Genomic DNA, 12,570 nt, shown 5'->3' with positions numbered 1-12,570 from the left:
AACGTAAAAGCTTTCATACGTATGATGAATTTTAAAACTTTCACTGGAAGATAACAAGGCGCAGCTGTTGGCGAGAAAGGGTTTTCTTTGCAGTGAAGAGAGAACGACATCCGGTTGCTAAAAGTTACTTATCAATTTTAAAAGAACTTTCCAGCTTGGTGGAAAATTTTTTGGAACATTTTTTTTCAAAGAAAAATTCTAGAAATAGGTTGGAAAAGCATGCAAGTTACATTCTTAAGCAAACGCTGCGAATGGCAAATAACGTCTCTCCAGAGGCATATCTAGCGAATTACTACCTTCGTACTTCCTTCGTACCCGGAAGAAATGTCAAAGGTTTAACAATTTTATTTCAATACATTATTGTCTTTTCAACATGGTTTCAATACAGCTTATATCTGGCAAGAAAATTACTAGGCGTGCAAATATCACTACATACTGATATGGACTACTTTTCGTGTGACCACAGAGGCATAATTGGCGAGTTACTATATTCGTTCCTTATTCTTTTGAGTAGTGAATAGTTTCTTTGTTTAATGCTTTGCAATATTCCAAATGAACGTCTTATTGACTATCATCTGCATGTTTTTAAAGAGTGATTTTCAATATTGACAAATGAATACGTGCATATTAGCAATGAATACAATTTGTCACGGTCCAGTGGTTTTTGCCATTTGCTTCAGAACATTGTATGAGAAAATTGCTATCAAATTATCAATTAAAAAGTTTACGAAAAGTATACGTATGTCTACATTGACATTTTATCTACTTTTGTATCAATTCTAGTTGGCACGGCTTGAACCTTGTTCTTTACATGCATGTTTACAAAATAGGTCAATGTGTACATGTTTTACATGCAGAGTTGCTTAAATCAATAAAACTCGACACGCCTCAGTAATTTTGCAACAAACATCAAACAAATACATGTATCGCATCGTCATTTAAAAGACAAATATTTGTACAAAACATTTTTAGAATTAAACAAAAATAAAAAAAGTTATGCCGAGTACAATGAAAACCTCCACTGGAAAAATCGGCCTATATTTTGACAAATACTTCATGCAGCTATGGGTTCTACATCAGAATTGTAATATTATGATATATTACGCAAGAATTATACAAAACAAAAACTCTTCTACAAAGTGCACAATCATTCGGCTTATAACCTACACTAACGGTCACATCTACTGAAGAGTTATCTTCTACCAGATCTTCTATACCGGTCATAACCAGTCGGTCTACCTTTGTCACTATTCAGCTGTGTACGTTTTTGATGGTCACCTTCATACTTGCTTTTCATAGATGATTTTAACAATAGAGAGTCAAAATGTTCATTTTCTAATCGGATAAAAATATGACGTTTGACAAGAACTTGTTCTAGTGGTTCAAACTGTAGTGCTGTTTTATTTGTGTCGTCTCTTTTTAATACATGTATGCAGGCAATGTATAGCGTATCAGTGGCAACTGAGGTAGAAGTTTATCAATTTTTAAATTATCTTAAAACTGATGAAAAAGATCATATCATACATTTTGAAAACAAAGTAATTTCAAGCATAAAAAGTGACAGAACAGACCAAAAATTATCAAATATTTCTATCTTCAAATGTGACCTTGCTCTTGGTCGTACATGTGGCAAATAAATTTGTTATAGTTATTTCTTATGCCAAGTTACTTAAATGTCCGTCGCTGTAAAGTAAAGCTATTGACCGGACCAAATAATGACCTATTTTCTTTGGCCTCTAAATATCACATGATCTTTAAAGACAGGGGCGAGGTCTTGTACGCGACACGTCGTCCCATTCCTGGGTACATTTGTGCCAGGTGATTTTGAGATCCCTTGATGAATGGTAAAGTTGCGGACCGGGCATGAATTTGATGCTCGTAACCTGTGACCTCCTAGTGTGGCAGTGACTTCTTAGCTTGTGCACGACATATTGCCTAATTATGGGAAAATGGTCAGGGCACAAAACAGACAGTGTTAAGTTTGACCTCTAAGTGTGACCTTGATCTTGTAGCTAGGAGTCTGAGCCTTGTGAATGGCACATCGTCTCATCATGGGAAACATATGTGCCAGACAATTTCAAAATTCCTTCATGAATGGCAGAGTTACGATTTGGACCAGACAATGATAACCTCTAAACGTGTGAAATTGACCTTTGAGCTGGGTCTTGCGCTTAATTCTTTGTCTCATTATGGGTAACATTTGTGCCAAATTTTAAAATCCCTCCATAGATGACGGAGTAATGGACCGGTCAGGAATTGTGAAGAAAAAAATTGCAGGGACAATTAAACATTATTGCTTAAATGCTGGAAAGAAATTTATCTAAAACAACCAAAAGGAAAGAGATTTTATCTGATGGGGGTTATAATTTAAACTAATTTTAACCCGCAAATGATCGTTCAATTTGTATAAAGGTGTACATGCAAGCAGTTATTTAAGAAATTTGCTTAAATGGTGTGAAATGTGCTATTGAGAAAAATCGGAAACTTACAACTATGATTTTCGTTCAATTTACAGGTTTTCCAATATCGCTTTAATGGAAGTATTGATTTCTACAGAAATTTTACGGAATATGAGACAGGGTTCGGAAAGTGGGAAACAGAGTTTTGGCTAGGTAAGCTTTATCACTTTAAGCGATCTCCATGTGTACAAATTTGTATACTCTATATAAAACTTTTGTGAGAACGTAGTGAAATAGGTCAAAAATAAACTGAAATGTCGGATGCCCCTCATATGTTTGGTAATATAAACTTGTTTATTTTCTGTGAGTAATGGCACTTTGACAACAAAATATTAAGATTAAACCCGGTTTAGGTGACTTTTACCTTTTAGCAAGGCTTTTATGACTTGTAAGGAACATGTCGTCTTGCTAAACTGAATGTTTATGCCAAGTTATTTGAATATCTATCATGTGTATAGAGAAGTTCTAGACAGGACCAACCAATTCGTGCGTACAAATGTTAAAGTCCGGACAAGAAAAAGAAAAAAATGACGTAAAGTCTTTGACCTTACAGAGTCAGTGACAGTGAACTTCGAGCAAACGCAAAACATTACAATGTTATGTTAAAGATTTTGCCAAATCGTTTGAATATATCCATCTATGTATACACTAGTTATAGTCTAAAAAAGAATCTGAGGTCTCGAAATGTGACCATGACCATTCAAGTAAGGGTCTGTGTCTTGTATGCGACATATTAATCAGATACATCAGATGCTTGTATCAGTTTATTTAAGAATACATTCATGCGTAGAGAAAGTTTCTACTGAACCAGAAATAATACGTCAAAGTGTGACCTTGACCTTTCAGTCAGAGGTTTGTGTGAGCGATACATTGGTAGATATGATCATTGTGTCACTATGTCGTTGCGTCACGACATTGATGTTAAAAAACCGTAAGATAGTTCTATAAAGTTTCCAGATTTCTTTTACATTTTATTACACCGGAGCGCATACCTGTATGTTGCGTGTATGTCTTTATTTACATCTATAACTAACAAATTATTTTAGATCCGTGACCTCTAATAATGACCTATACCTTTAAACTAAGATCTTGTACATGACACATTTTCTTGTTAATTTTATCATTTCTACCAAGCTATTTTGAAATCCAAATAAACATGACAAAGTTCTAGACCGGACAAGAACGCACGAACACACACATGAAAACATACACATTTACGGCCAGGAGTACATAGCGCTTTCTGATTCCCTTCCATTTAAATGGTGGGCGCATGCATACCCTAAATAAGCCATTACTTTATTCTAAGAATCTTTCGGCAAAACTTCCGAAAATATATAAATAAGCAGTACATGTTTATTCATAATGTCAAACCGAAAATCTCCATATGCTTTTTTTTTCGGAAATCTTTGGTTTTTACGGAAATTATGTGTACGTTGAGCTATATTTACGAACGAAAAATATCGTAAAGCCTATCTTACGGAGTGTCATCACGCGTCCACTGCCTAAACGATACTCATTTAACACTGTTTTATTCATATATGCGATTTTCGTTTATTTTAGCTCACCTGAGCACAAAGTGCTCAGGGTGAGGTATTGTGATCGCTTACCGTCCGGCGTCCGTCCGTCCGTCCGTTGTACGTCCGTCGTCCGTCCACACTTTCCTTTAAACAACATCTCCTCCTAAACCAACAGGCCAATTTTGATGAAACTTCACAGGGATTTCCTTGGATGATCTGCTTTAAATATTGTTCAAAGAATTGAATTCCATGCAGAACTCTGGTTGCGATGGCAACCGAAAGGAAAAAAAATAAAAATCTTCTTCTCAAAAACCAGAAGTCCTAGAGCTTCAATATTTGGTGTGAAGCATTGCCTAGTGGACCTCTATCAATGTTGTTCAAATCATGACCCCGGGGTCAAAATTGGCCCCGCCCCAGGGGTCACTTGATTTTACATAGGAAAATCTTAAAAAATCTTCTTCTAAAAAACCAGAAGCCCTAGAGCTTAGATATTTGACATGTAGCATTACCTAGTGGACCTCGACTAAAGTTGTTCAAATCATGACCCCGGGGTCAAAATTGGCCCCGCCTCAGGGGTCACTTGATTTTGCATAGATTTCTATAGGAAAGTCTTCAAATTAAAAAAACCCCAAAAAACCAGAAGGCCTAGAGCTTAGATATTTGACATGTAGTATTGCCTAATGGACTTCTATAAAATTTGTTAAAATCATGACCCCCGGGGTCAAATTGACCCCACCTCAGGGGTCACTTGATTTTACATAGGAAAATCTTCAGTTTTTTTCTAAAAATAAACCAGAAGGCCTAGAGCTTAGATATTTGACATGTAGCATTGCCTAGTGGACCTCTACAAAATTTATTCAAATCATGATCCTCAGGGTCAAATTGACCCCACCCCATGGGGTTACTTGATTGTACATAGAAAAATCTTCAAAAATTTTCTAAAAATAAACCAGAAGGCCTAGAGCTTAGATATTTGACACGTAGCATTGCTTAGTAGACCTCTACAAAATTTATTCAAATCATGACGCCAGAGGTCAAATTGACCCCACCCCAGGGGCCACTTGATTTTACATAGGAAAATCTGCAAAAAATTTCTAAAAATAAACCAGAAGGCCTAGAGCTTAGATATTTGACATGTAGCATTGCCTAGTGAACCTCTACAAAATTTGTTCAAATCATGACGCCCAAGGTCAAATTGACCCCGCCCCAGGGGTCACTTGATTTTACATAGGAAAATCTTCAAAAATTTTCTAAAAATAAACCAGAAGCCCTAGAGCTTAGATATTTGACATGTAGCATTGCCTAGTAGACCTCTACATTCTTTGTTCAAATCATGACCCCCTGGGTCAAATTGACCCAGCCTCAGGGGTTACTTGATTGTACATAGGGAAAACTTAATAAATTTGCTAAAAATAAACCAGAAGTCTTAGATCTTAGATATTTGATATGTAACATTGCCCAGTAGACTTCTACAAAATGTGTTCAAATCATGACCTCCAGGGTAAAATTTACCCCGCCCCAGGGGTTATTTGATTGTACATCGGAAAATCTTCCAAAAAATTTCTAAAAATCATCAGTTTGACATTTGAAACATGTAGCTCATATTTCTCTGGTGAGCGATCCAGGGTCATCATGACCCTCTTGTAATTTTTAATCATTTTGCTGACTTGCAAATTCTCCTCAATTATACATGATCATTTTGAACGCAGGCCTTCACTCGTTTTAAAGTAGTAGACTCGTACTTCTTTGTGATTGCATAATCTCGTTAAACTTCGGCATTATCCGCACGTTAACAGAATTCAACGCGTATTCGGCTTTCTGGATAATGACAAAATCACATACATTTACGGAGAATACAAATGTGTCAGTTGTCATTACGGATTGAATACCTGAGTACCTTAATGACGATCTTGAAGAATTCCTCTTGTTTTGTTGTTTTTTGATCAAACTGTTAGTAACACATTTTCTAAGTGAGCAACATATACTTGATATCAAATTATACTGTATTCGTTGATTTTATAATATTCATATTTTGCTAGCCTACAGAGTGCAACGTTTTCTTTTGCTGAACTTGTTCAGTAAGTTATTTTGACTTTGACACAGTCAGTAGGCAACATAGAAACTTCATAAATTAATATCATTTTATCAGTCTCATTATAACAGGATATTCCACGCAATAATATCTTTTGACTATTGTTTGAAAATGTCTCTGATGACCTATAAGCAATGAAAGAACCTGTTGCCGACAATTAACCCAGATAGCAGACCCTCCGTTGGCCCAATTTGCTAATTGGCGCAACGTGTTTTTTTTTTTGGGTTTAACGCCGTTTTTCAACAGTATTTCAGTCATGTTACGGCGGGCAGTTATCCTAACCAGTGTTCCTGGATTCTGTACCAGTACAAAACTGTTCTCCGCAAGTAACTGCCAACTTCTCCACATGAATCAGAGGTGGAGGGCTACTAGTAATGATTTTAGACACAATGTCGTTTATCAAATAATCACGGAGAACATACGCCCCGCCCGAGGATCGAACTCACGACCCCGTGATCCGTAGACCAATGCTCTTACCTACTGAGCTAAGCGGCGCAACGTTGGTCCAACGGTTGGTACACCGTTGGCCTAACAATAACTATACAAATGCAAATAAACCCCGGAGATAAACTTGCGTAAAATGTATGAAATTTATTTTTGCCTTTAATCGAGAAAAACGTGTTACAATTAACGAGAATATGAGTTACTTTATTTACAGAATTAAATACTCAACTCTAGTGCCATCCACAAGTTTTAAATAAAAGTATTCAACATATGTTCAAGTTACATGGATACTACATGCATAAAGGCTGTAAAAAGAAATTCGTTATAAGATTCCACATCTTTAGCAAAAATATTTAAAAAAAAATCTAATTACATTTTATAGCTAGTGGACAGGACTTTTGTTAAATCTAGATCTATTACATGTACAATAGTTTCTTTTACTTATTATTATTTTCACCCTTTACTTAACATGTCTATGCAGCGAGAAAGCTCGCCTAGAGAGTAAAATTAACCCTAATTCAAGGATTTCTTACATAACTCGAGTTCATGTTCTGGAATATTCGACAGGTTTATCGTAAAAAAAATATGATAGAATATGTATTTATTAAATATTTGTTATCGTTTTTTCTTCTTCTCAATATTTTTTTCCACAAATTAGACTCTTCAGGTAGTAGATTTGAACAAGTGAAAAATATCATTACGGCTGCAGATAAGTATCAAGTTTAATTTGTCCAAACTATGATTACGAATTGGCGCAGAAAAGTATTTAATTAAATGTTTCACATACACAACGTGATTACCTCTAGGGGTTTGTAATAAAACAATGAATTGTAAAATATATAATTATTATATTATCACTTCTGATGGGCCAACGTTGGGCCAACTATGTTTTCTCTGTGTAAAACTTTCACTGAAAATCAATATTGGGCCAATGCAAATATCTCTGACCGAAATTTACAGTTGGTTCAACGTTTGCCCAGCAGCTGTATATAAAATGCTTATTGATCATTGTTGGGCCAACAGTGACCCAACAACTATTATCCTGTGACGGTTTTTCGTCGTTGACCCAATTTTTACAGAGACACAATGCTTGTATTAACAGTTATGTACAGAACTCATTTTACAATATGAGGGTATTTTCTTTATCATGCAGGTCTTAAAAATGTCCAGGAAATGACATCTCAAGGTAAAACTGAATTAAGACTGGATCTAACGGCGGCTGATGGCACAACTGCTTTCGAAACATTCCAGAACTTTTACCTTGACGAGGGTTCAAACTATACTCTCCACATTGATCCTGGAAAGGGTACCGCAGGTAATTAATTTCAGTTTGACATTTTGGTTACACCAGTCGTGAATTTCTTTTGCATCTCGTTTCAGTGAGTAAAGGATTCTTCGATCTTACACTAAAAGAAAAATATACAATTTATATACATTATGCTGCACCAAATGCATACCATCACACGGAACATTTTATCATAGCACATAATTATATGAGGTCATTTAACAGTGTTGAGTACAATACTGAATTCTATTGGACGAGCATACAGCAGTAGTAATCCATATCTGGACGAGGCAAATGCCGAGTTCAAATATGGGTTATTACTGCTGTGTACAAGTCCAATTGAATTCAGTATTGTACTCAACACTGTTAAATTACCTCTTTATTTCACACCATAATATAAAAGATAGATGTAGAAAACAAAACATCATACATTTTAACTCGCAAACAACACACATTACTTTAAAATACGTTCTTCTCTGATAAAACATACATTTTGATCTACCAATGGTGCAAAAAATTTCGAAAACAACTTTTCGTGAAATTTCGAACCGAAACCATGATAATTGGATAGTAAACGCTGTGACTAAGAAATTGAGTGTTTACACTAACATGTTTCGTTCCAAAATAAGAAAGTTATCGCATTTTATTTCAAATATTACTGCTGTCGCTATATACAGGGGAAGTAATTCCAAATCTCCCTATAAGGAATCGATAAGGAATCGGAAGAGTTGTCCTGTCCAATATGAAAAAGATATGGATATTTTGGACTGGAGTCCAATATGAAAAAGATACGGAGTTTGTGGACTGTAGACTTCGGATGTTACTTTATATATTTAAGAAAATGTGACACACAGTACAATACTGGTTTCTGTTTTATTGTCACGTGATAGAAAGAAAAGCTTCCGATTGGTTAAAATATATAGGCGTGGAATAATTAATAAATTAATATACCAGATTTATATAGCGCCCTTTTCATGATCAATATCACGTTAAAAGGCGCTTTACATAGTTCAAATGCAGCCACACAGGGCGCATAATTCATCGTCTACTAGTACAGTACAAACACAGAGCGATCTGACCAGAGGGACAGAGTGAGACAAAGCCCTCACGACAGAGAGATCGGAAATCAGATATCAGATATAGGCTTGCCCGGCTAACTTAGCCTAGCTCGTTGCAAATAGACAGCCTGGTTCTTTAACGTGCCCAGTGTATAGCACTGATACACGCAAGGATTGCTTGGGTTCTTGACCTGTACACCTCTAGCTGGGTGGGAAACACTGAAAAGCGTTTCTGAAAATTCCCGAGTAGCTGCCGGGGATCGAACTCCCGACCTCAAGATTGGAAGGCCAGTGTGCAAACCACTGAGCTATCCGTCCGCCCAAAATGTATGAAATAATGTATGTTATCTATCAAAATATCAGTCCTAACGTGTGTACGTTTTTTCTTACCGTGTCTAACGTATATGTCGCATTTACGGCGGATACGCTACATACACGGTATATTATACGTTCCATTACCGGCATTTCCTGTTGATTTTGTCAACATTCTGTATGGTGAGGTAAGAAAAACTACTTATTTTCATTGAAGTTCAACGTGTTTAAAGAAGCGATATATAAAGTACGAGCTGCAGATCATTCACGCTCCCCATGGTAATATGGTTTTGGCCAGTTATTAGCTAGTTTCTTCAAACATTCGAGTAAACTGACGTGTGAAGTCGGTTTCAAACTCGGACGCTCATTTTCAGGTTCCTTTTCTGTCTCTCAAAATCATTCTGTTGACTTTTCACCTGTTAAACGCGAGAATAGTATAACAAGTTACAAATAAAGATATATATCATGGCGTAAATTCATGTTTTAGAGGAGATTTATGCCAAAATTAGCGGTGTACGCCCCATGAAACGGCGCGTCTACAGATTTACGCCATATAAAAAGGGCGTTATCTTTATAGCAACTGAATATAGTAGCTTTTCTTACCTCACCATGCAGGATGTTGACAAAATCAACAGGAAATGCCGGTTATGGAACGTATAATATACCGTGTATGTAGCGCACCCGCCGTAAATGCGACGTATACGTTAGACACGGTGTTTTAATTAGCAGTGAAACACAGCAAATTCGAAACTCTTCCAGGAGTTTCAATCAAAAGTCCCAGAGACCACGTTTATGACACCTAATTAATTTAAAATCACCCTTATTAAAAGCTTTTGAGACCTTCAAAATGATACACCATTCATATTCAAATCTATCTTAAACAGTAAAATTTCCATCGAATTTCAATAAACTATTGGGTTCGTTTTTGTAACTTGACTACGACGTTTTCTGCTATAGTTTTATCTGTAGTGACTCTGATATAATAAGTAACATAGGATTCTCGAAATATTTACATCTTTATAATAATATTAATAATAATAATCATGATATAAGATAATAATAATAATAATAATAATAATAATAATATTTATAACATCTTTATCTGTAGAAGGTAGCACATGAAAATATAGATCATTACAAAGTAAAAATGATACATCTGAATTTTAAATGTGGCTTTCTGAACACCACCACCACAACTACCACCAACAACAACCAAATGCAATTTACACTATCACATTCTAGTGACCTAATCAACATTTCAAAAGTGTTTAGCTATGATTAATTTTATCACCCGTTCTTTCTTCCCTTTGTAACAACAGGTGATGGCTTTGGGTTGTCGTATAATAATCGGGAACAGTTTTCAACCTACGACGTTGACCGTGATTCATTTCCTTCTGGAAGTTGCGCTGTATTGCGCCATGGTGGGTGGTGGTACACCTATTGCGTCTACGCCAATCTGAATGGAGACTATGTAACACCAGGAACAGATCGATCAGGCGACACATGGCGCGGAATGGTCTACTATGATTTTCAAGGTCATTTATCTCTAAAAGCCGTTAAAATGATGTTCCGGCGAGTTTGAAATCCACATTTTGAAATTTTACTCAGAAGCAGTTATCATTTCCGAAGCCTTTAGGACATTAACACTTGATTATTTACGACATACATTCGACGCAAGTGAAACCACGCGTTCTAAGTATATTTCAGATTGGGAAAGAATGTTTTTGTACTAATAAGTCTTGATTCCGAGTGCATGAAACCTCTAGATAACATGTACATTGGCTTACTAGCGACGTTCAGTAAATAATTTTACTCAGTATGTTGATCCGAAACCGGTTGTTATTTTTTAAATGCGGTTTTCGGCACATTATTGAGCAATTTATTGGAAAGATAGAGAGGACTTCAATAAACCTCCTGGCTTCCGGTCCAATCCAAAATTTAAGTATCTGACTAATTATCTAAATGTACATATTGGAAAAATAAATATGTTTACACCAACAAAAGGCCATAAAAATGATAAAAATCGGTAGATTCAAAGTAAAAATATAAACATTTGAGTGAGGTGTACTCATGTATACTGGACCATAGCAAAAAAAAAAAAAAGTTTGACCTGGGTAACCAGGGTCTCAGAAAAATAGAATAACTTGAAAAAACACAAAATTCTATCGTTTTCTACAGCAATTTGCGAATAGTTTCAGTTTGTTTTTAACTACTTATTGCGTTTTTTTTTTATTTTACAGCACAGCTAAAATATCCCACCTCGAGGTTGATTCATCTCGGCCCAGTTGTTCGAAACTTTAACAGGCGATTAAGGTAACGGTCGGTTAACTTTAAGAGTTACATTTCGACATCTTAGAAGACTTAGTGAAACACATTATAATTTAAGATTTGTCTTTGTAGTAAAATTAAAACATCCTGCTAGTGGTTCCCATCATGCCTTATATTTTTAATCAAAATTTAACAGGCCGTTAGTTTAACAGCCGGTTAAAGTTTCGAACAACTGGGCCCTGGAATGAGTCTCCAGAGCGATTTATCAAAGTTGTAAGTACTTGTTTCGCAATCGAGAATTAAGAAATTAGTATCAACTTAAAATACAAAAAAAAAAAGTTGAACATCACGCCTGACAAAATTGCAGAGGCTTATTGTACTCATCATTATTTCCGAGTAAAGCAATACACACTCCATCTAATACTGTTATAATTTTTTTTTTAAATTTTAATTTTCAAATGTATATGTATAGATGATGGTTTGATTTAGTTGCTTAGACTGAAAATTGAAATACAGTTCTAGTTTTTGAATAGTAGATTCAAGGAATTGCATATTACAATCTCAATATTTTGGACATAAAATGTCCAGTATATCTGAGCACACCTCACTCAAATGATTATATTTTTACTTTGAATCTACCGATTTATATCATTTTTATGGCTTTTTGTTTCCAATACATTGCTTAATAATGTGCCGAAAACCGCATTTAAAAATAACCACCAGTTACAGAACTACATACGGAGTAGCATTATTTATTGAACGCCCCTCGTATAATTATTCTTTTGTCTTTCAATATTTAGATAATGTACAAACCTTGTATTGGAATGGTATAAAGTATATAAGAAATTAACGGTTATTGTTTACATACACTACATATTCCTTTTAATATTATTTGTTTTTATTTTCATTTTTAAAAATATATATCACGCTTGCACTGTTGGATATGTGTAGCCTGTAGAAATACAGTCGTTACTTACTTACTTACCTACTTACTTACGCCTATTATTCATTGGTAGTAATACCAGTTAATTACTTCTTACCGTATCCTGAAAACAAATATCATTTATACGCATTGGCGTTTTCATATCACATCTTTATTTACGAAACAAATACTGAAAAGTTAATGTTACTTTCA

At 35.3% G+C, this 12,570-nt stretch overlaps 1 protein-coding gene across 1 annotated transcript in view; it reads left to right on the top strand.

Annotated features, from left to right (window-relative positions):
• Positions 1–11,143, top strand: part of LOC123543111 (fibropellin-1-like) — a 46,903-nt gene extending 35,760 nt beyond the window's left edge. Inside the window, exons 12-14 of the mRNA XM_053531255.1 lie at positions 2,516–2,612; positions 7,666–7,827; positions 10,487–11,143. Coding sequence (XP_053387230.1) covers positions 2,516–2,612; positions 7,666–7,827; positions 10,487–10,749 — 522 coding nt within the window. The 3' untranslated portion in view covers positions 10,750–11,143. The remainder of the gene's footprint in view (positions 1–2,515; positions 2,613–7,665; positions 7,828–10,486) is intronic.
• The last annotated feature ends 1,427 nt before the right edge of the window (positions 11,144–12,570 follow it).

The sequence above is a fragment of the Mercenaria mercenaria genome, chromosome 19 (genome assembly GCF_021730395.1).
Source record: "Mercenaria mercenaria strain notata chromosome 19, MADL_Memer_1, whole genome shotgun sequence".
Classification (NCBI taxonomy): Eukaryota; Metazoa; Mollusca; class Bivalvia; order Venerida; family Veneridae; genus Mercenaria; species Mercenaria mercenaria.
Note: the sequence above shows the minus strand (reverse complement) of the source record. Positions and strands in the feature narration are given on the sequence as shown.